Genomic DNA, 23,141 nt, shown 5'->3' on the forward strand with positions numbered 1-23,141 from the left:
ATGTAGGGGCCATCAAGTGGGTTGTTATATAAATTAAGGTAAGGGACAACGGAGGGGCGATGGAGAGGCTATAAAGGAGCCATCATGGGGCTATAGCATAGCCTCTTATCATAAGAGGCGATATGAACGCCCCTTTAAAGGAGCTATTAAGAGGCCATGAAGGAGCTATAGCATAGCCTCTTATCATAAGGGGCGATATGAACGCTCCTTAAAAGGGGCTATCACATCGCTCCATATGATAAGAGGCTATGCTATAGCTCCTTGAAGGAGCTATAGAAAATCATCGCTCCATATGGAGCGATGTCATGGAAAGGACTATACCCATGTAAATCCATTAACATGAATAAATGTTAATCGTTGTGTGGTGGCAAAAACGTGTGAGAATCTGGCCCTGTCAATTGTTTACGAGAATGGCAATACTTTTATATAATTAAACTACAAGATTTAGAGGAAAAACCAATAAGTATCAAAGAAGGGAAATTCGAGGATCTGTAAAATAAATAGCAGCAACTATCTATAGGGCCGGGGCAGTAAAATTGTCTAAAATCATCTAAAAACTACAATTTGAAAATTGAATAGCCTAGTACAATCATAGGAAAAACTAAAAGCTTCCCTACAATTGAAAACTCAGCGTAATCTCAATAGACTAAACTAAAGAGAATGATAAAAATATCTAAACAAAATAATTTTCTTTTCACAAAATAACCATCTCCTATTGTTTTTTAGACCCCCTTTTATTCCAATATTTCAACAATTCTTTTTACTTCATGTAAAACTTATTTCAACCTCTTCCTAATATCTGTGTTGTTGAATATTTTATAGCAAATTGTCATGAATTATGGTTAAATTTTCTCAATCAATCATCAAACTGCATTATATATTGTTTAATAGTAAAAATAACACTATATTACATTTTGAAATTATTTATGTAAAAATTCTATTTTAATTACATAAAATTGAAAAATACTGAGGCAAATGGCTATTTTTTGAGCACATATTTAAATCAAAAACTGTTTCCTTAGATATTTTGAGAATTATATTTATTCATAATATTATAATTTTCTTCAAATGGTTCAGCTACCCAAAAGTTTGAATTCTAAGAATCTTAAAGTTTAGGCATGGAGTTAAAACACACATTTTTTCTTGTTAAGGTTGAATTTACTATGCAGTGTGCAATTTACATGTCTATGAAGGAGTGTGGTACGTTCCCTGTTGATCCTTCAGGGGTTCGTGACCACAAGCTTGGTAGACAGACGTATTATGACCTCAAATTATAGATCAGCTTCGCTGATCTGCACATAACAACATGACTAACAGAAGATTTCCAGTAGATTAAAGTGCCTTATAAAAAATGATACAAATACAAATACAATACAAATGACAAATGATAGGCCAGTATACATTTGAATTGATCTATAATAAAACATGATCTAAACATACAGGCCTATCATTGGACACTTGATATTTAAAAGTAAATATTAGCTGGTTCTATGTCTATGTAATACAGCTTTAAAATTAGTTTATGACTAACTGACATCAAATGTTAAAATTTTCAAAAAAAATCTGTACTAGGCTGTAATAAAAACAAAAATGAAAGGTGCACAACCTGAAATATCAATGACAGACGTACTGATGTACAAAGTGAAGTTTTAAATTGGTGTGTGAAGGTCAGCTAATTTTTGCACCTTTTCCATATTATATTGTTGATCCTTTGACTTTCAGATCCTACAATCATGCATAAATTGTAACAAAATAGCATACTGAGGAAATCTAGAAGAGCAAAATTTATATCAAAATATTGATGCTTTGAATTTACGACTCTACTTTAAAGTCTAAAATGTTGAATTTTTTGCTGATATTACATGTTTCTGATATAACAGACACATAGTGGTAATCATAAAGAATTGTGAGATTTCAGAATCAAATTGGTGCCATTGAAGTTTCAGTTTTTAATATTTTATTTAAAGTTAAATATTTTTTTCCAGACACTTATTAATATCTTAACACAATGCCATCGAAGGTGATTTGACTTTTGTGTCAGAACCTGAATTGGGACATAGTGCATTTCATTACCCTAGGTTAGGTAACTTCATTTCACTTTTCAATAAAATCTAAAATGCAGCCGTTTTTGCAGGAGGTACCATTTTCTGTGAAAATTTTAGAGGAAAATTAAACAGTTTTTAGTTAATTTCTACTTCTATTTTCAACTGAAGAAAAAATCCTTTTGTGTATATACAGAATCATTGCTGTTACTTAATCTTATCAAAAAAAATAATTTAAAAACTAACCCATAATAGCCGATTTTTCATTTTGTTCAATATGGGTAAAATAAAAATATTACCATCTCCAGAGGGTTAAAATAAAAAATTTCAAAGCTCTAAAATGTTGTTCATCGAAAATAAATAGCAGTTTATAAGGACTTTTTGCATCCATCTTCTCATTTAACAGGGAAAAAAAACAAAAATAGAATCTATTTTTTCAGTGTTGACATAAAAAAAGCATTTGATGAAAAACTGTAAAAAAAATATTTTTTTAAGTGCTAAAAACTAATACAGACTATTCAGTCTTTACCTCTGACATTGAAATAGATGTAAATAAAGTCAATTTAGTATAGCAGCCAATTAAAATAAATTTTCTTATGGAAATTCTCATCAGAGCATTACTGATAAACCAAGGTCTTATTGGATAACATACTAAATGCTCCTTTAAGAATTTGTATTCTATGAAAAAATCATGGTTTGAAACGGACATTTCAAATTAAAGTGTAGCTTCAAGTGACTAGCTGTTCCCAGAGTGAGAGATACCAATGTTTATTACACTAGTCCTTAAAGTTTTACAATTATGTTTCTTATTCGTTGGTTTAACTAATCTTAAGCTCCAAAGAAGGTAGTTTTGTGTTTCAATATTGGGGATGTACATCAAATTATTGGCCTTTGTCTTATCCCTTTAGATCCATGAATTGTTCTACCCTTTGACTTTAGGGCGATATTGATCTTGAAAATAGTCTAAAACCACACCAAAATAAAAGTGAAACCAAGTTGGACCAGCGATTTCCGAGAATTTTGCATACAGACAAAAACCTTAGTACTGTATGTATATTAGAATGACAAGATTGAATGTTTAATGTCTATTTTATAGGTAAAATTGTCTTTCTAACTTACGCTCTCTTATGCTCCCTCTCTCTCTCAATCAATCTCCTTCTCTCTCTCTTTGTTTCTATGTCTCTTTCTCTCTCTATTCAAGGGTGATAAAAGGGAAATGCAGTTCTTCATAAAATGTTGTTTCATGGGGTTATATTCATCCCCTTCTTCATGCTTATGATCCAAAATATTGCAGACTATATTGTAACATACCCTTTTTCCAAAATGATCATGTTAATTGGGTTGCACTTGTTTTTGAGAGAAGGCATTTCCCCTACTTTTACTATAAATACCGCTCATCTGACATAGCAGCAGTAGGTCTTTATTTTGTCTTTATTTATGAAATTTGTTTAGGCTAAGATTCGTTCGTACCTTTCTCTACCATGTGTAGATTTGCTGAATGCTATAGAAATATTAATATTACTTGGATGTTGCACCAGATATTCGTGTACTCTAATAAAGTAATTCTCATAGCCAGCTAAAGTTACAATACCCCAATCCACCCCCTGGATGAACAAACTATAATAAACGAGGTACATATTAGCTAGCTAAATTGGCGACAAATTTTCCCTTGTTAATATATACATGTATTCTATATACATTGCTAAAGTAAACCAGTTTTAAAAAATATAAAAAAGATAAACGGACATTGGAATTATAGAGTAGCTTCGCTACTAATAATGGATATATTATTATTTGGATTTTCATGTTCTCTAATAAGGCTAAATTAACATTTCCCCCTCTACCACATTTAAATCCTCCCCTCTTTCTGGATGAACAAACTGACCAATACATGGGTTTCATGTTAGCAAGCTTATTTGATGACAATTTCCCCCTGTCACAATATTCATGTATGTTCTACATCCATTATTAAAATTGTGACTATTTCTAAATTATGTTTATTTGGGATTAAGTCGGATAGAAAAACATTGTTTTTAATCATATTATGTAAAACTAGGGGATGCGCCACTAGCATCTAGAAGCTTTTAATTCAAAGGGATGGAGAAATTCCTAAAATCATTCCGGGACCAGGTAAAAGCAGTTAGTGAAAGGTTAGTGGAATAAAACCTTCCATCACATTTTCTACCGAATCCAACTTTTGAATAACATAGTTTAAATTAAGCGTCACTTTTCAAGTTTGAGAGTTTAAACAAGAATTATTTATAAAATAATCGACATTTCTAATTATATACTGCCATGCTAGTCATATATATGTCAAGATAAAATTCAAAAACTTTTTTATTCTTTAAAGATTAAATAGATTCTACTTTTTAAAAGCTACTCTAAATTTGAAATGTCCATTTGAAAACATGATTTTCTTATAGAATACAGAATACATATAATCTTTTTACAAAGGAGCATTTAGTATGTTATCTAATAAGTCCTTGGTTTATCAGTAATGCTTTGGTGAAAATTTTGTGAACAAATTATCATAATTGTCTGCTATAATAAATAGATTTTTTTACATCTAATTAAATGTCAGAGGTAAAGTTGAATAGTCTGTATTACTTTTTAGCACTTTTTAAAAGAATATTATTTATATTTTTAATCAAATGCTTTTTTTATGTCAACACTAAAAAATAGATTCTATTTTTGTTTTTTTTTCCTGTTAAATGAGAAGATGGATGCAAAAAGTCCTTATAAACTGCTATTTATTTTCGAAGAACAAAATTTTAAAGCTTTGAAATTTTGATTTTAACCCTTTGGAGATGGTAATATTTTTATTTTACCCATATTGAACAAAATGAAAAATCGGCTATTATGGGTTAGTTTTTAAATAATTTTTTTTGATAAGATTAAGTAACAGCAATGATTCTGTATATACACAAAAGGATTTTTTCTTCAGTTGAAAATAGAAGTAGAAATTAACTAAAAACTGTTTAATTTTCCTCTAAAATTTTCACAGAAAATGGTACCTCCTGCAAAAACGGCTGCATTTTAGATTTTATTGAAAAGTGAAATGAAGTTACCTAACCTAGGGTAATGAAATGCACTATGTCCCAATTCAGGTTCTGACACAAAATTCAAATCACCTTCGATGGCATTGTGTTAATGATTACGGTAAAACATAAAAACTGTGAACATAATTTTTGTTGTTATGTATGAAATTTTACATATTCAAGACTGTATTGCAAGATAAGCAATATGCAAAGCATTTGGTTTGGGTTTATGACCCAAGAGTAACTTCTCTAAGTTTATAATTATTAATTTAAAAATGCATAAATACAGAATAGCGATAAAATAGGTTTGGCTAAGTTTACCTAGATAAGGTTTATAATTATTAGGTTTAGGTAGCTAATTGACAAGAAGCAGTTTGTGAATGCAATCTTAACCCATTAGTGACGAACCGGCTTTTAACGCCCGGTTCCAGAAAATGCCAAAAAAAACCGGTTTTCAGTTTCAGGATTGCATCATGCTCGCATGAGCCTAACCTTTACTGCGCTGTTTTTCAATTCCCCCCAGAGAAAAGCGTTTCTATCTATTCGGTCGGCCACAATCTTTCATCAAAAATGGGTGAACCGAGAAAAACAAGGTGATTTAAAATACCCCTTCTAACTTTTTTGTTTATGAAGTAAAGTTAGTGATTTTTTTCGTGAAATTTAAAGTTTATTGGCAACTACATTCATTTGTGAAATCGTTTTATTCAAATTATTATTTTTTATATGATTTTTTTATCGTTTAATTATGTTCTATATAACTCCGGTTCGGCGTGAGTAAAAATACCCGAAAGTTTTATTGCCTGGTTCGGCACTAATGGGTTAACTTTTCAACCATTAGATCTATTAGATATTTTTTATCATTTATTATTCTCTTCAAATGTAAAAATTTCTTTATTTCCCAATGATAATTATAATTGATAGATAGATAAATAAAAGGATCGATAGATAGATAGATAGACTGATATATAGGGATAAGACAATGGCCGATAAATTTATGTAGATTCCCAATGATAATCAACAATTGTTAGATAGATGAATAAAAGGATGGATGGATATATCTTGGTTTAGACTTTATTACATAAATATTTTTAAGGGGTGGGGGGGGGGGGATATGTTTTTTTCTCTAAAAAAAAACAATACTATTTTAAATTTTTAGGAGTATAAAATTGACAACAATGGCCGATAAATTTTTGTAGATTCCCAATGATAATCAACAATTGTTAGATAGATAGATAAAAGGATGGATGGACAGATAGATAGATATATCTTGGTTTAGACTTTACTACATAAATATTTTTAAGGGGTGGGGGGGGGATATGCAAATTTGATGGTTTTAGGCCATTTTTGTTATCTTGATATTACTGTATTATTCTATTCTTTTGTTTGTGATATTTTTTAAATACTTTAGGCCAAAGATATGTGATAAGTCTTTTCTAGTCTTTCCTCTATCAATAAAAATTATATTTTTTTATATATTTGTCAATTACTGATACTACTAGAATAGTTGCTACTCTATAATTCACTTTGGACGTTCAAAAATTACATTATCAATATCCCTCCCATTATTATCAATACAAATATTAGCAAAAGTTTTAAAACTTCTTCGAAATGGGCTTTTTTAACCGAAAACGGCGGCACCTATAGCCAAAATCTTAAATGTGATATAAATTGTTTTGTATGTTAGTTGTAGCTCTATCAATTACATGAGGTTATGTAGTTTTCAATTACGGATCGTATCGTAGTTTTAAAAAGTGTTCATCTCACTTTGGGCGTTCAAAAATTACATTTTTAACTTTTCGCGCCAAAAAACCGGGTATTTAGGTCGCAAACGGGCTTTAATGCCGGGGGAAAGCACCAAAAAGGGCCAAAAACGGTTATTAATGCCGCAAGGTTTTTTACTCACGCCGAACCGGGTTTTATTGCAACTTTCCTGTGCACGCCACTAGAGCAAAACAAAAAAATACGAATTCCGTTTTGACCATTATAAAGCTTCCCTGAAACTTTCAGCTCGATCGGCCCATAAAAGTGGCGCTCTGCACTAATGGGTTAAGTAAATTTAGAACACAAGAATGCAATTACTAAAACCCTGATAGGAGAATTTTACAGGATCTGATTTGATAGCACATTTATATTTTACATACAACATTAAAATAATCAACATTATCTCCCTTTCAGACAAACAAAACAAAGAATTATTTGGCAAAAAAAATATAAAATGTCTACTCTAAATTATTTATATCATGGCAAGAGACTAACTTTTGTTTTTTCCCCAACCACAAATTGTATATCAAACCATTGGTTGTCATTATACATGTTAAAATAAAATTACTCATTATAGATGGCCAAAATCATATTTTCTGTAAATTATAATTTTGTTTAAAAGTCTTTTTCTAAATCAGATATCGATAGAAATAAAATGACTGAAATGATGAGAAATAGTTTGAAAATATTGATTTAATAGAGGAAAATAAACCCCAAACACAAATTGTATATCAAACCTTTGGTTGTCATTATACATGTTAAAATAAAATTAATCATTGTTAGATGGTTGAAATCACATTTTCTTAAAATGCAAACATTATTTAAACAGTCTTTTTTAAAGTCCGATATTGATGGAAATAAAATGACTGAAAGGATAAAAGATAAGTTTGAACTAAAAATGTCATCCTGATGTAAAATGTAAATTCAAAAAAAGAATAAGAAAAAAATAATTGACCCTCTACAATTTTGTACCTTTATTAACTTTCTTACTTTTGCATTATATGGGATAGGCACACAAAATACAAGGTTATTAAATTAAAGGTTAAATTACATTTTAAAAATTCATACCTAATTGTACAAAAATTACGTAAGTTATAAAGTCGTACGGACAGACTAGTTATACTATGTCGCGGCGCTCTTACAATTCAATCTGAATTAGACCCCTATCTACCATTTTTTTTTTGAGTTTTAAAGAGAAAAAGTAAAAAAAATAGAGGGGAAGAGTCATCCACCCCCATTTAAATTTTAGTTTTCAAAAGAAAATGAAAAGCTACATTATAAAAGAGAACCATAGCAAGATCCTTTGGTACACAGATATCCTGCTACATTTATATCTATAATACAAAGTAGAATGATGTCTTTCCATCTGTCTGTTCATCTGTCTGTCCATCTGTCTGTCCATCTGTCTGTCCATCTGTCTGTCCATCTGTCTGTCCATCTGTCTGTCCATCTGTCTGTCCATCTGTATGTCCATCTGTCTGTCCATCTGTCTGTCTGTCTATTTGTCCATCTAAGATCTTGGTAACCACTGAACCGATTGGATTCTACTCTTCAGGGAATATACCTGCTGGTCCTGTGGTGGTTTTAGGCTATTTTCTTGGGGGTGGGACAACCCCAACCCCCCCTAAAACAAACAAAAAATTTCCCCCAATTTTTTAAAAAGATTTTTGTTGCATATGTTTTGTGAATACGCAATTTAATGCAAAAATGGCGACCCATTCGCATTTTTTCAGCAGGGTAGGCACGAAATTTAGCCACCCATTTGCAATTTTTTCAGCTGGGTAGGTAATAGAAGATGTAATGTTTCCCACGATAGGCACGTACATAATTTATTTTAATTAACTCTTGGGGAAAAAAGCCCCTAGAGGCTTTGGGCGAAGCCGCTAGTAAGGATATAAAGTCTTAAAATAAACCTGCCATTTAACAAGCTTGATACGCTTTGTTTTGAATTTTTGGCACAACTAATATTTGATTTCAAAACAGATCTTGTAACTAGCTAATTTAAGTTAGGGCTACCTAAGCAGTTTCATGGATTTTTATTATATAATTTGCAAATTTAATTAGGCCATAAAATAGAGTAGTTACCTATTTGCCATAAGAATCTTCACAATGAAATAACCAATCAATCCCAAAGAGCAGCATTAAAAAAATCACTCTACGTTCTTTTAATTACGGATATATAGAAGCATTTTTGTTACCAAAGAAATAAATAAAAAAGCGGCTGAGACTGAAGTTTTATACATTAAAGCATTAATGGATGTAGAATGAAATACATCCATCGTTTATTTAATTTTATGTAATTTTTGAAGATTGAAGTTATAGACTAAAACTTGATTGAAATCACATCATATTTCAGACACCTTCTCAAGTATATTGAAATAATAAGATTAGCCAAGAACTATATTCGTGGAAAGATGTATTTGATATGATGCGATTAATAACTATTTCTTATCACATTATACTTACAATAAATTTAATTTATTTTTGTTGTTGTCATGTTCGATCATTTCTATTTAAAATACAAACCCCACAATTTGCAGCTTTTTGAATGAATAGGAGTGGTTTAATTATTTTTTACAATCTTCTGGTAAAACTCAATGAAGAGTTTTTAAAATCAGTATCGCGGATTTCAGATTGCGGATTTTTGGATTCTGAATGCTATCCCATTCCCTAGTATTAACAATATAATAATTGCCAGAAAGTCAGAATTCCGTTAAATTATAATTTATCGAGCATTGCTTGTATGGACAATGTCATCCTTGTTTTTTTAATTATTAGATTATTAATAGGTTATTATGCTTGAATAAATTTGGACTATTAACCTTATATAGAAAATCATGACCTATATCAAATTTTAAAATTAACAAACAGACCAATTTACTAAAAAAAGATTTTGGATGTTCTTTTGGGGTAATTTTTTTTGGGAGGGGGGGAATATAGATTATTAAAATTAAAAATGTAAAAATACTTTGATTTTAAGTTTTTGATGGATTAAAAAGATTACTTTAGGTATTAAAGGTTATAGTATTAATTAGATGTAACATATCAAATTGTGTAAAACTTAATTTAAGCATAATTGCAAGGCTCGGCAATCGCAGTCATTTTGAATCCCATTATCATTACCATCTACTTGGCCAATTGCCAAAAAGCAATAGGAAGAGCAGCAGCTGTCAAAAAGCCGCCTTTTTTAACAGCTGCAGCCGAGCAGCTTTTAAACTTGACGATTGAAGAAATACTCTTCTTTTATGCATAATTTACCAAGCCTCTACAGATGGACTGGGTAACGCCAGTAAAATAACATAAAACATCCCAAGAAATTTATAAAGCTTTCCTTGAAAAGTTCAACAAATTCAAACCAGTTTTCTCCAAGATCTTTAGCTTCAGACAAAAAAAAACACCTTACTCCATATTACTGGTTATTATAGCAGGGATCTAAAGGGATAAGATAGTGGCCGATAAATTGGTGTACATCCCCATATTCAAAAACAAAATTAATTCTTATGTAGATTCCAACTAGTGTTTGAAACGTTAGGACAATTAACTTAATGTATCAACCATTCAGAATTCACAGAAGTCACCAAAATTGTTGAGCCAACGAATAAAAAAAATAACTATAAAACTTTGGGGACAAGTGTAATAAACAACCCAATGTCCCCTACTTCCCTGAAAAATGGTTTCGATTGTAATGGACACTGTCTCCCTTGTTTTATGGCAACAGAAACACTTTTACTTTATTTTTTTTCTGGTCCATTTGGAAATCAGTCTTCCATATATTTATATCCAAGGGTAAAGGGATAGGTTATGAACAACTTAGAAACCTTTAGCTACAAGAAAGATTCATCCCTACTTTATATCTTTTTAATTAGGTAAAACTCTAGCGGGGTTTTATATTTATTAAAACTATTTTTCTTAGGAAGATTGACCGAGTCACATTAACATGACAATGATCTAAATAAAGCCTTCCTGAAAAGTTCTTTTAGGCAGGCATCCATACATATACTGTTGCGATTGGACATCATTGTAATTGATTTTGTAAACTCATTAATATCCTGTGGATTAGAACCGGTTCTCATCCATATGAAAAAATTATGCCTAGCATCGTATTATATCCAGTTTTGTACGAATATAAAAATGTACAATCATAAAAATAAAACCAGTTTTTTGGCCCGTGCCTTCGGCATCTCGGGGCTAAAAAAACTGTTTTTAATCGTTTATTGTATATTTTATATCCGCGGAAAACTGCTTATAATACAATACGAGAAATAACTATTCTTACTCCCTGAAGCCCTGGGTATTGCATAAACAGTGCAGAAAATAATGATAATTATTTTGTCAACTTTCGTTGGGACACTGTAAAAAAAATTAGAAAATAATTATGATTTTTTGGTTATTTTATCTGATACCACTTTAAAAAATACATAAAAAAGAGTACTTATAATAATCATAATTATTTTGTCAACTTTGGTGGGGACACTGTAAAAAATAAATATGAAAACAATTATTATTTTTTAGTTATCTTATGTGAGATGATAAATAATTGGTGAACTTAATTGGAGCCACTCAAAGAAAAGAGCATTAAAAAATAATGATTATTTTGTCAACTCTTGAAGGGACACTGTAAAAAAAATAAAAATAGTTATAATTAATAAATTTTTTCCTTAATTGGTAACTTTGAATATTTTGTTATTATTTTTTACAGTGTAATGTAAATAATTATATCATTTGGCAAACTTTCATGGCAATCATTAAATTTAGTAGATCTTTTTTTTTGTGTGGACAATAAGAAATAATAACAACCAAGCAAAATTGTGTCTGTTTTTCACAGCGAATCTTTTCTTTGGTTAATGTCTGTTCTTACAGAAATAGGTTTCTATTTCGACTATTTTTGTTATTCTGATACAAAACTCTAATCTAAATCTCTGTGAAAAAATTTCGCGCTTAACCCATCAATTTACAGGTCAAGATCAAATTAAACGTCCATTTTTAAAATTCTTTAAAGAAAAAGCTTTACAAATAAGTAGGTAAAGGTAGTGATCTAGAAGCAAGGGGCGGAATGACTGCTAAATGTAAAAAATAAGGTTGTAAATTATTTTGTTTAAAATTTAATATTTAATAGATGTTAACCCGATTAAGTTTCCTTTTTAAGGATTTTTAAACTGGTCCCAGGATGGTTTTTGGCTTTTTTATATTGAGATTCAAGTCTTTGGATAGTTTTAGTTCTTTTTCTGTCCCCTTCCTATTTTTTTTAATACAGAGGCCTTAGATGCAAAGGGCGAAGCCTCTAGGATAATGAAAAAGATCGCAGGGATCTAAAGGGAAAAGACAATGGCCGATAAATAGATGTACATCCCCAATGAAAATACACAAAATTACTCCTTCTGTAGATTAAAATAAGTGGTTAAAATGTTTGACCACTCAACTTAATGAAGCAACCATTCAATATTCAAATCAAAATTCCCCAAAGATGTTAAATCAACAAATAAGAAAACGTTATTATAAACAGCCCATTGTCCCCTAAATCTCTCTGAAAAGAACGACAAAATCAAAGAGCAGCTGTGCCGCTATAATTTAAATAAAATCTCATTTATGAATGCTATGTTTAATTTTATAATGACTAAATTATTCCATGCATGACATGTGTTAAAGTTGGACTTTTAAAAAGACACTTTTTATATTTTTATTTATGAATGTTAAGTATAGATATATATAACCCAAACAAATACTTGGCCCAAGTGATTAGGACCTTTTTCGTGTGCTAGCAAATTGATTTCTTCTCTTTTGTAGCGACTTGGCTGTGCTTATATTCCCGACACTATTGACTGATATTCAAAGACCCAATTGATAGGTAGGACTAGAAACACTAGTTTGTTAAAGTGATTATGAAATATCTTTTTTAATCATTTTGATATCAATCAACATAATACACCATCGCAAATTTAAGTTAGTAATTGCTACTCAGTTTAACAAGGTAGTAATGTTTTATCGACATTTATTGTGTTAATAAACCAAACTAGTTGGTTGGTCCTTTTAATGACATGACTTAAGTTAACACTGTATATTAGATAGAATTGACCAAAACGCTTGGGAATCTTTGGTCTTTGTTTGTTTTGTACAAGGGCGTGCACGATTTTGTTAAGGGGGGGGGGGGTTAATAGCGTCAAATATTAATAAGGGAGGGTGCGGTGCACAATAGCAAAAATTGTTAAAACATTTCTAGCTTTTCTGTAAAAAATATTTATAAGGGAAGGGGAGGGGGTATTCCCCCCTGGTCCCCTAAAATGAGGACGCCATTGTTTTGTTTCATTATCATGTAACATTATAATAGAAGTTTCAGGAATCTCAAGGGATAAGACAACGGCCAATAATTTGATTTACATCCACAATGACTATACAAAAAAATACCCATTCTGTAGATTACAATAATTGGTTGAAACGTTTTAACACTCAATTTAATAAACCAACCAATCAAAATGCAATGAAAGTCCCAATGTTGTTGAGCCAACGAATATGAAAACGATATTATTCTACTTTGGGGACTAGTTATTAAACAGCCCAAGCCCCCCCCCCCCTTTCCTGATTATTTGATAGAAAGTTATTAAAAAAGACAATCATCTCAATTTCTTCATTTGGTTAGTAAATTCGTAGGCCACATATTTAATAAATATACTTTTTAAAAGCGATTTCATACTTTGTATGGTGATTCCTTTAGTAGTTAGGTACGATTTAGAAAGCGTAGCAACTCTATACTAATAACAAGAGTGTCCGTACGTCCATTTTAATCATGTTGATTTTCTTACTTTTTTAACAACAAATGTGATTTAATCATCCGATTGATCTGAGTTTTGGTATGTTGATTCCTGGGACAACAAAGTGTAATGTTATAACAACTCTATAATCAAGTCCTAAAAATGTAAGTATGTCCATAAACATTATCCTGTATCAAATTCACTTACAATTTAGCTCCGATTCTTATACATTTATATTTTGATTATTCAGTTCTGACACTATATAAGTGTTAATGTCCGTTTGTCCCACCGTTTCAGTGCTTTGCTTTTATGGATGTTGTCATCTTTGTTTAAATACGAAGAAATTTTATAAACATATCAGAAAGGTCGTTTAGTCCATTATTTATTACTTTTTTATAAATATCGATTTCTAGAATTGTAAGACAAACTTTTAAAGTCTTTACTATATCTTTAACATTAAAGTTTCGATATAAATGTAAGTCCAAACATATCCTTATAATATTGTAACAAAATGTCTATCTGTTTGTCTGTGTGTATTTTGTACCGAAGTATCTCGCTAACCGCTGAACCGATAGGTTCTCCTTTACAGTGAAGCTTGTCATAATTCCTGGGAAGGTTTATAATTATTTTAGGGGAGATTAAAGGAATATTAAATTAATTTTTGTAACTAAAATGAAAAATTGTGTAGGACACGATAAATTCACTGAGTGAAAAAGTCTTTGATACTTCCCAGCTATTTATTGAAATATATTTCGGTGGACATTGCACCCTCATCAGTCTTGAGTTTAGTTGGATGTTAAAACACCCCTATTTTTTTCTTTCTTTTTAGATCTAAATAAATATTGGGTTATCTAATTAACCCCCCCCCCCCCCCTCATAATGCCCTAGAGGCCTCAAGGAGCGTAGCCGCTAAGTAAGTATATAGTATTCAAGCAATTTTGTGATTTTAATTATGTTCTGAGTATAAACTAACATGAATATTGCAAAATTATTTCAAAAAATATTTTATAATGTGTGTGAACCTATTTAAAATTTACACACATTTTAATTAACAAGAATCAAAACATGTCAAAACTTTTTAAACAAAAAAATAGCAAAAAAAAACGTTGGATCATGGAAAGAAAACTAAGCAGCAGGTTTCGTCGTATTTTTACAGTAGCTTTTCTCGTATTTCTAGCCACTGCGGAGGCTCTAACACTGCGGGGAAATCTTTAAAATTTATTTAACCTAACCTAAAATAACCTATCAAGAGCTACTGTGAAAATACGACGAAAATATTTAGTTTTTTTCCATGGTCCAAAACTTCATTTAAACACAAAAATCTATAACGATTTCTATGATACTCTACAAAATATTTTTTCGTTATGAACCAAAGGTTTGTGTCTAAGAATCGGATTTGAAGCTTTGATGGATAAAGCATTTTAAATGAAATAGTTCAACTTAACTTTTTTCCTGGATTTACGACTGCAAATTTTTAATGAAATCGCAGCAGATTATTAAATATCCGCAGCTAAAGCAGCAAAGCACCGCAATACTTTTGACGTTGGATAGCCTCAGGTGCTACGGATTATTCCTCTGAAAGCCGTCAGAAATGTACAATTGTCAAATTCTTGTTTCTTTCCATAGGCCTTTATATGAATTATATACAGAACATTTGTACGCATAAATCATAAAAATTAGACATCTTAATTTTGTGTAAAACATTAAAGAATAAAAACCAAAGATTAGCTTTAATAATAATAATATCGATATAAAGATCTATAACATTTTCCTAATTAAATCTCCTTTATATTGCAGCTTCATATGGGCTGTTTGCAGGTTTTGGTCTATTATGGATTGGATCTTTTGTGCAGTATATATTTTGCAAAATATATCACCAATTCCAATTACAATCTTAGAGGCTGTATTTAATATGGCCTTGTACTTTATAAATTACACTAGCGGCTTCGTCCCTAGAGTCCTCTAGGGGCAATTGAGAAGGTGGGTGGTCGTCCCTCCCATTTTCTTTTAAATTTTAGTTTATTTGTTTTTGGCGGGGGGGGGGTAATTTTTTTCTAGGGGCGACTTATTTTGGGAGGTTGGTGATACCCTTTTCCAAAATAGATATAAACCTTCCCGGGACCTATGAGAAGCTACCCTGTTGAGGAGAACCTGATCGGTTCAGCGGTTAGCGAGATCCTTCGTTACAAACAAACAGACAGATAGACATCGTTCTACTTTGTATTATAGATATTTGCTCGGTCTACTGGTTGTCTGCCATCATCTACTAAAGTATGGGACAAACTGAACTCTTGACAGAGTGAATTCAAGTGAAGCTACGCTCCTGAAATATGTAGACGTACATTGTACATCATTATTTCTCAACCTTATGACCCATGGATAGGAATCATTATTGAAATAAAATCTATTGTTTTTCCTGTATATTTTTAAGAATAGAATGTTGTAAATATATAAATCCTATATAAAGTAAGTTTTTGTCTGTAACGAATAACCTATAGTTTCCTGGGTGGTTTTAGGCTATTTTATTTTATAAAAAAGTCTGGGAATGGTTTATGCTATTTTTCTATCCTTTTCTATGGGCGAATGAAAACTATTCATGTCCAAGAAGATCTTAGAAACAACTGAGCTGAAAAATCTAAGAAAGCTTAGTTTTGGACATGGGAAGGTTTTAGGCTATTGGGCCAACTGGTTAATAATGCTAGGGCCACTGTTTTCTCATATCACATGTCACTGCTTTTGTATAGGGATCTATTGGGAAAAGACAATGTCTCCAATAATGATTGCCCCTTTTGTAGAAATAAAATAGCGGTTAATACGTTTGAACACTCAACTTAATAAATCAACCAATCAAAGTTCACTTTAGTCCCTAAAGCTGTTAAACCAACGAATAAAAAACTTTATTCTAAAGACTTTGGGAACTTATTTAATACACAGCCCATTGTCCCCTTTCTCTCTGGCTTTGACCCTTAAACAAAGAACTCTTAAGCTTTAGACAAAAATCAAGACAAAAACATAATCTAACTTTAAAAACATAAATCAAGAATTCAATAAAAAAGATACAATTGATAAATGTAGTGTAAATCACCAATAAAAAGATTACAATTTTAGGTTTTACATTATTATCATTTGCGAATGAAGTTGTCATCGAAGCAAATAAAGAATATTAAAAAAAACATTCGAACTTTGGTAAAACTAAAGAGTTGCCACTCTTTCAAAGTTTTCTCTTAGTAATGCTTGAATCCTCAATTAAGAGTTGATATCAATAGGACTATTCTATCAAACCTCTATAGAAGTAAATATTGCGAACGTAAAGTTATACCATAAATTTTAAATAGATTTGAAGAAAAATAAATAAGATATAGCTTTTGAAGTGGCAATTACTAAAAACCAAAATTTCCGTCCTAAAAAAACTATAAATCTTGTAAAAAATGGCATTTAAAATATATATAAAAAAAAACTATCAGTAACCATTATAAATCAATTATTAACTCAGGGAGGGAGGGGATTTTGCACTGTAAATTATACTGGTACCCAAAGATTCTGAACAGGTTCTCAAAACTTTAGGGGCTTTAGTATTGATTGGTTAGTAAAAAATAGCATTGTTCATAAAGAGTGATTTTATTTAACATAATTGAGGGTGTACATCAATTCATCGTTCATTGTCTTATCCCTTAGAACTCTGTATTAACTAAATAGATAAATCTCACAAGTGATAAAATTTTTAAGTTTGATATAATCTTATAAATGTATTATTATTTCATAAGAAAGTAGACCATATGTCACAAAAGTAAAGGCATGCCGATAATATTGCAGTCACCGACATTTTATTGTCATATAGTTGGCATAAACTGACTGTTGTAATTATATATCAACAGAATGTTTATAGATGATTGAGCTTGTTATTACTTTTTCTTAAAATTTTGCTACAATTCATAGTGGGTGAGGACATTTGGCTGCGTATTACACTTGTCCCAAAAGTTTTATAATAACTTTTAAGACTTTCCTAAATTTTTATTGGTTGGTTTAATAACTTAAGTGTCTAAACGTTTCATACACTAATTATATCTACACAAGAGGTGATTTTGTGTATCAACATTGAGGATGTACACCAATTTATCTGCAATTGTCTTATCCCTTTAGATCCCTTCTTACAATTGAACATAATCGTTCTTGTTGTAATTTTTTTAATGATCAATTCTAATTATTGCAAAAGTGTACAATAAGCGATGCATCAAAATCAATTTAACAAAACAAGAAATTTTTAAATAGCGCAACAAAAAATTAGTAATTCATAAAAAAAAACCTTTACTATGATTATTAGGGTGTGGGGGGGAGGAAGACGACTAGAAAAGGTTTCGGACGGTTTAGCTCATACAGCAAAGAAAGGTATAGGAATTGTAATTGTTTTGATAATTTCGAAAAAGTCTTAAGATTTGGAACCGGTTCTCAAACATACGAAGAAACTATGTCCAGCATCGTATGTCCAGTTTTCTACGAATATAAAAATGTACAATCATAAGATTAAAACCTGTTTTTTAACCTCTAGATGCACCGAGATGTCGATGTTTATTTTTATCCGCGGAAAGCTGTTTATAATACAATGCGAGAAATAACTAATGTCTATTTGCTAAAATATCTAAGTTTTAGTGACATACAAACAGTCGTACATACAAGAAGCATAAAGTTGCATTACTGCATGCAAATTTATTTGTGAAAAATGCAATGTTCTAAAATTAGTTCTGGGCGTCAATAGCTAATTTAGTGGTTATACTTTAAATTTTAAACTCTCAGAAATAGAAAGAAAGCTAAATTGCCTTCGAAATGTGACGTAGAAAAGTATTTGCCAGTGTTGTATGTATTTTTAACACATGTTTAATAATGTTGTTTTTTTCTGTCAGTGTTTGATGTATTTATGACATCTTTCAAAACTACCCTTTTTTATTATAGCTTAGCTCTCTTTTTTTTTATAAAACTCGATATTGATTGTCCTTTTTTTTACACTAATTTACATATCTTTAAATCTCTAGCAGTTATTCTTCATAATCAAGGGGTTCAAGCCTTTAACTTAGAAAAACCACCGCGCATTTTATTCAAAACATGAAAAACTTATTTTTTCGTTTGGTTGGAATATCTAATCAAAGGAAAACTTTTGCCTCCAACACATTTACCTTACTGTTATGTCTAATCAATTCTGATAAAAAAAACGAACAATATAAGCAAAACGTCTTTATGTAACGTCCGTTTTAAAGGCTGTCAATATAACAATGGTGCAAAATAATAAATTTACATTTAACTAGTTTTAAGGCTTTAAAAGCTAAGTGTTCACTATTTTTGTTAATTTGTTGATCTTCGCTTTTATTGGTGACTTGTTATCCTTGTTGTAAATGTGAATTAAATGGCTTATTTAAGGGTGAGAAACTCGCTTTGTGACCTTTACTTATTATACAGGCAACATTATTCACAAACAAACAAACAAGAAACAGGTTGTGTGTATGTGTCTCTGTACTGAAGGTTCTATCTATCTGCTAAACTGATATGGTCCTCCTTTACAATGTAACTTCTCATAGTTCTTTGGAAGGTTTATAAATATTTTTGAGGAGGGTTCCATCTTCCTGAACCTGTAAGAAGCTCCAATGCCAAGACAAATAATATTGCTCCATGTACACAGCAAGACAAGTTACTTTTATAAAAAGTTAAGGAAAATGCAAAGAACTATAAGCCTGCACAAATATTTTTCACGCTTTTAGAGATGAAATAATGTTAAATAATGTGTGCAATGAAAAAAGAGAGTTTTTATAAGAAAAACAAAATAACTAAAAAATATAGAAACTTTATGAATCATATGATTGTAATAAATTAGAAGGGTCGACAGTTTGCTAAAATGTAAATTTGCAAAGTTTTTGGCATTTTGCAATTGGGCTTTATGTGGAAGTGATTTTTCATCTTTGACTGCATATATGCTTAATTTTTGTGACATACAAACAAACTTAAAATTACAACATACTTTGGGGATTTAATGAGCTTGATACTGAGTGTGGTTTTCATGTGAATTTGTGCATCTAGTGACTATTAAATCCAGAAACAGTGCGGGTTGTTGTGACATGCATGTATATGTCATTTTTATGTTCAGACAAAAAGCTGATTAAACCTTAAGTTTTTTAGCATAAATCTAACAAAATATAATACTGGGTTAAGAATAAAAATATAAAGAGTTTTAAATTTCAAAAAATAATGTCTCAACTAGTGACTGTGCCCCTTCCATAAGAGGATATGTATTCATAGGGGTAGGGTAGGACATAAAAATAGCCTACAATAATCATAAGACTTAAATCCAAAATAAAATAGCAATAAATTCTCATGGAAGCTATGTGAATCTTCTCTAAAATAGGGAAAAAATACTGCAAATCTTCAATACTATCTTAATAAATAACACTTTTTTAAGGGTAACATAATAGTTTTAAGTTTTTTCAATGTTTATTGTTCAATTAGTTTTTTGCTATTTTTCATTTCAGTTATTTTATATGCATTCCATGTCAGTTAACTTGACAGTCCTATCCAAAAAAGTTGTGGAGGTTAAAACTTTTTTTAACATGAAAAAAAATCATCTAAAATTTGGAAAGCATTGTGCCATAAAAATAAAAAAAAATATTCTTTTTTCTTATCTTTAAGATGGATGTTATTGCATTTCCTATAGCTTATAGAGTACAGTAATACAATAATATATCCTCGAGAGAAAAAATTACGGAATAAAAAGTTAAAAACTATATTTAATGGTTGCACAACATTATATTAGAACTGTTATGATTTCAAATTGTCAAAAATGAACTTTTCGCAGAATCTATCTAATCGAAAATATTACCATATGTTTATATATGTTATAGTAGCCCCATTGCTAAACGTATTAAAGTAAAATAATAGAGGGGGAATGAGTTATGTAACTCTAACCATTGGGCAGGGACCCTGTCTTGATTTTGTATTGGATCTTTAAAATCTAATAGCCGAGTCCCTCCAAATAAAAGGGTCTCCATCACTTGGGCCTGGAAGTTGTCTGAATTACACATTTATGCTCATACTTTTATTCCAAAAATATTGAACTTACCAGTGCCAGCCCCGTAGGTGACTTCCTTCAATTGGCCGTAGGAATCGTGGTAACCATATTTTCCAACCACTTCCCCTAAAAAACTCATGATCATTAGTTGGTGTTAGTGTTTTGTATAATGCTTGAATTTTGTTCTATAATCCCCATAAACTAAGGGATCATAACGTGCACAGAAGACAACAAATAATAGAATAGGATAAACAAATTTCCATCTGTAGATTTAAATTGTTGGTTTAAAAGTTTGGACTCTGTTGAACAATTTATCAAGATTAAATTAAGGCATCCTAAGTTTTTAAGCCAACTAATGAGAAACCTTGTTTTTAAAACTTTAGGTAACAGTTTAAATTATAGTCCAATGTCCCCTCCCTCCCTTCTATATAAGTCTTAATATTGGTATCTAGATAGGTCCTTACATTAAAATATTTGTTAATTAAACAAGCTGTACAAATAATTATTCCTTATATTGATCATAATAAAATATCCTAACTTAATCAGTTAGGAAACTGAAACAAATAAACAGTAAAAAATTAACCCAAATAAATATTCTCAAAATTTATAAATCTTATATTCTGACCTGTACTTAATCTTGTCTCAATTTTGTATGTGCCATCGGCAGACTAAAATATGATATATTATTATAAGAGTTGCAGGATCTCTGTGTATGTGTCTGTTTATCTGTTCCAAAGGATCTTGCTAACCTCTGAACCGACATGTCCTTTGTCTGGAAGTCCTACCCATGCATGGTAGTAAGTTGCATTATGTTGAATTAAACAGCAAATAACTTACATGCTGTGCTACTGTCGCAATTTCAAATTAAACATAATCATAAAATGAAAATGATTTGCTTTTTAAAAATATAACCTTGTGTTGATGTTATTTACTTATCTATCCTATTACACAAATATAAGGTGTTTGTTTTTTACAGTATCATAAAATTGTCAGTAAAAAAGTCAACAACTCCTTTTAAGGAAAATACTAAAGTTTGTTTTGATTATATTTTAGATGGATTTGGGCAATATTCTTAGTGTTGATACATTTTATTGAGGAGGGAGATAATTATAAGTAAAATGAGGAAAAATAATACTTTAATTAAGGTTAACTCATTTTCCTTTGCCTGGATATTATTTTCAGATTTGTTTTAACAGACAACTGAGTAATCCCAAAAACTTACCAATTCAAATATTAACCTATTCAATGAACTGTAGAGTAATTGAACTATTTAAAAAAGTTACAATTTTACCTCAAAACCATAAGTGTAGCTACCATCATTGTTCTGTTCATTAACATACCTAGAAAAATTACAAATGTATGCAAGACAGTATTGCCATATAGCCACTTTATTATATGGGAATGTCTTATTGTCTATCTTTTCAATAATTTTAAATTAAAACTTTATAACATAGATTTAATGTAGCAAAAATATTAACCAACTAAAATGTGAAGACTTTCACACAGTGGTGCTAACAAACAAAATGTGCCAGAAAAATAGCTTGAATGTTGAAGGAGTCTTTAAAATATCTAAATATGATGCTGATGTTTATATTTATTGATATGTTATCATTTTCATTTTGTTAATGTGTCACAAAGTTTTCTATTTTTCCACATTTAAATATTATAAAATAATTTCTACCTCAAGATAGGTGTTTCATCGATGTTGTTAACAGTTGAATATTGTGAAGGAGTTGATTGGACCACAGGAGCCTGTATGCAGTCAGAACAATTTTGACTTTGTAGGACTGGCATCATAAATAAAGAAATTGCCTTGATAAAGCAAAAAATAACTTTCGTTTGATCAAACAACAATATGCTCTATACTAGAAGGGGAATGGATGGGTCATAATTACTAACCAAAAAAATACAATTCCTAATTTAAATTGAAAAGTAATAGTAAAAAGCACTTATGTCACTAAAAAAACTAAATCTGTTACACATCTCTAACTGTAGATCGTATTAATCAAAGGGTTTGTATATAGAATAGATTTTAAAAACTCTTGCTCATATTATAAAACAAGGATGACATCATTTACTAAGTATATTTGCGATTACTTTTGGATCTACTGCAGTACACGGTAAAATATTGCCGCTAACGAATATTGCCAAAAATCTATGAATTTTAAAGGCTGCTAGCTGCCAAACGGCTGAACGTACAGATCTTGCCCGCACACCATTATCAGCGGTATAAGAAGGCCTACAAATAATCTGGAATAGCCAAGATCCAATGATGCACAGGGAAAGTTTCACTAAAGAAAAAACGCGTAAAATAGGCCTTTTTCGCGCATTTCTCTGCACTGCGAGATAATTAGGCATTATTGATTTATGGCTATTCCAGATTATTTGTAGGCCTTCTTATGCCGCTTAAAACAGTGTGCGAGCATGATCTGTAATTCAGCCGTTTGGCAGCTAGCAGCCTTTAAAATTCATAGATTTTTGGCAATATTCGTTACCAGCAATATTT

General features: G+C 30.6%; 1 protein-coding gene across 1 annotated transcript in view; it reads right to left on the reverse strand.

Annotated features, from left to right (window-relative positions):
- LOC145333949 (uncharacterized) overlaps positions 1-23,141 on the reverse strand; it is a 69,503-nt gene that overhangs the window by 27,338 nt on the left and 19,024 nt on the right. The window contains exons 9-12 of the mRNA XM_080179207.1: positions 22,317-22,386; positions 21,927-21,975; positions 21,261-21,303; positions 20,687-20,761 (exon numbers count right to left, since the gene is read on the reverse strand). Of these exons, the coding sequence (XP_080035333.1) occupies positions 20,687-20,761; positions 21,261-21,303; positions 21,927-21,975; positions 22,317-22,386 (237 nt within the window). The remainder of the gene's footprint in view (positions 1-20,686; positions 20,762-21,260; positions 21,304-21,926; positions 21,976-22,316; positions 22,387-23,141) is intronic.

The sequence above is a fragment of the Acartia tonsa genome, chromosome 12, assembly GCF_053477335.1.
Source record: "Acartia tonsa isolate MP-2025a chromosome 12, ASM5347733v1, whole genome shotgun sequence".
Taxonomy (NCBI): Eukaryota; Metazoa; Arthropoda; class Copepoda; order Calanoida; family Acartiidae; genus Acartia; species Acartia tonsa.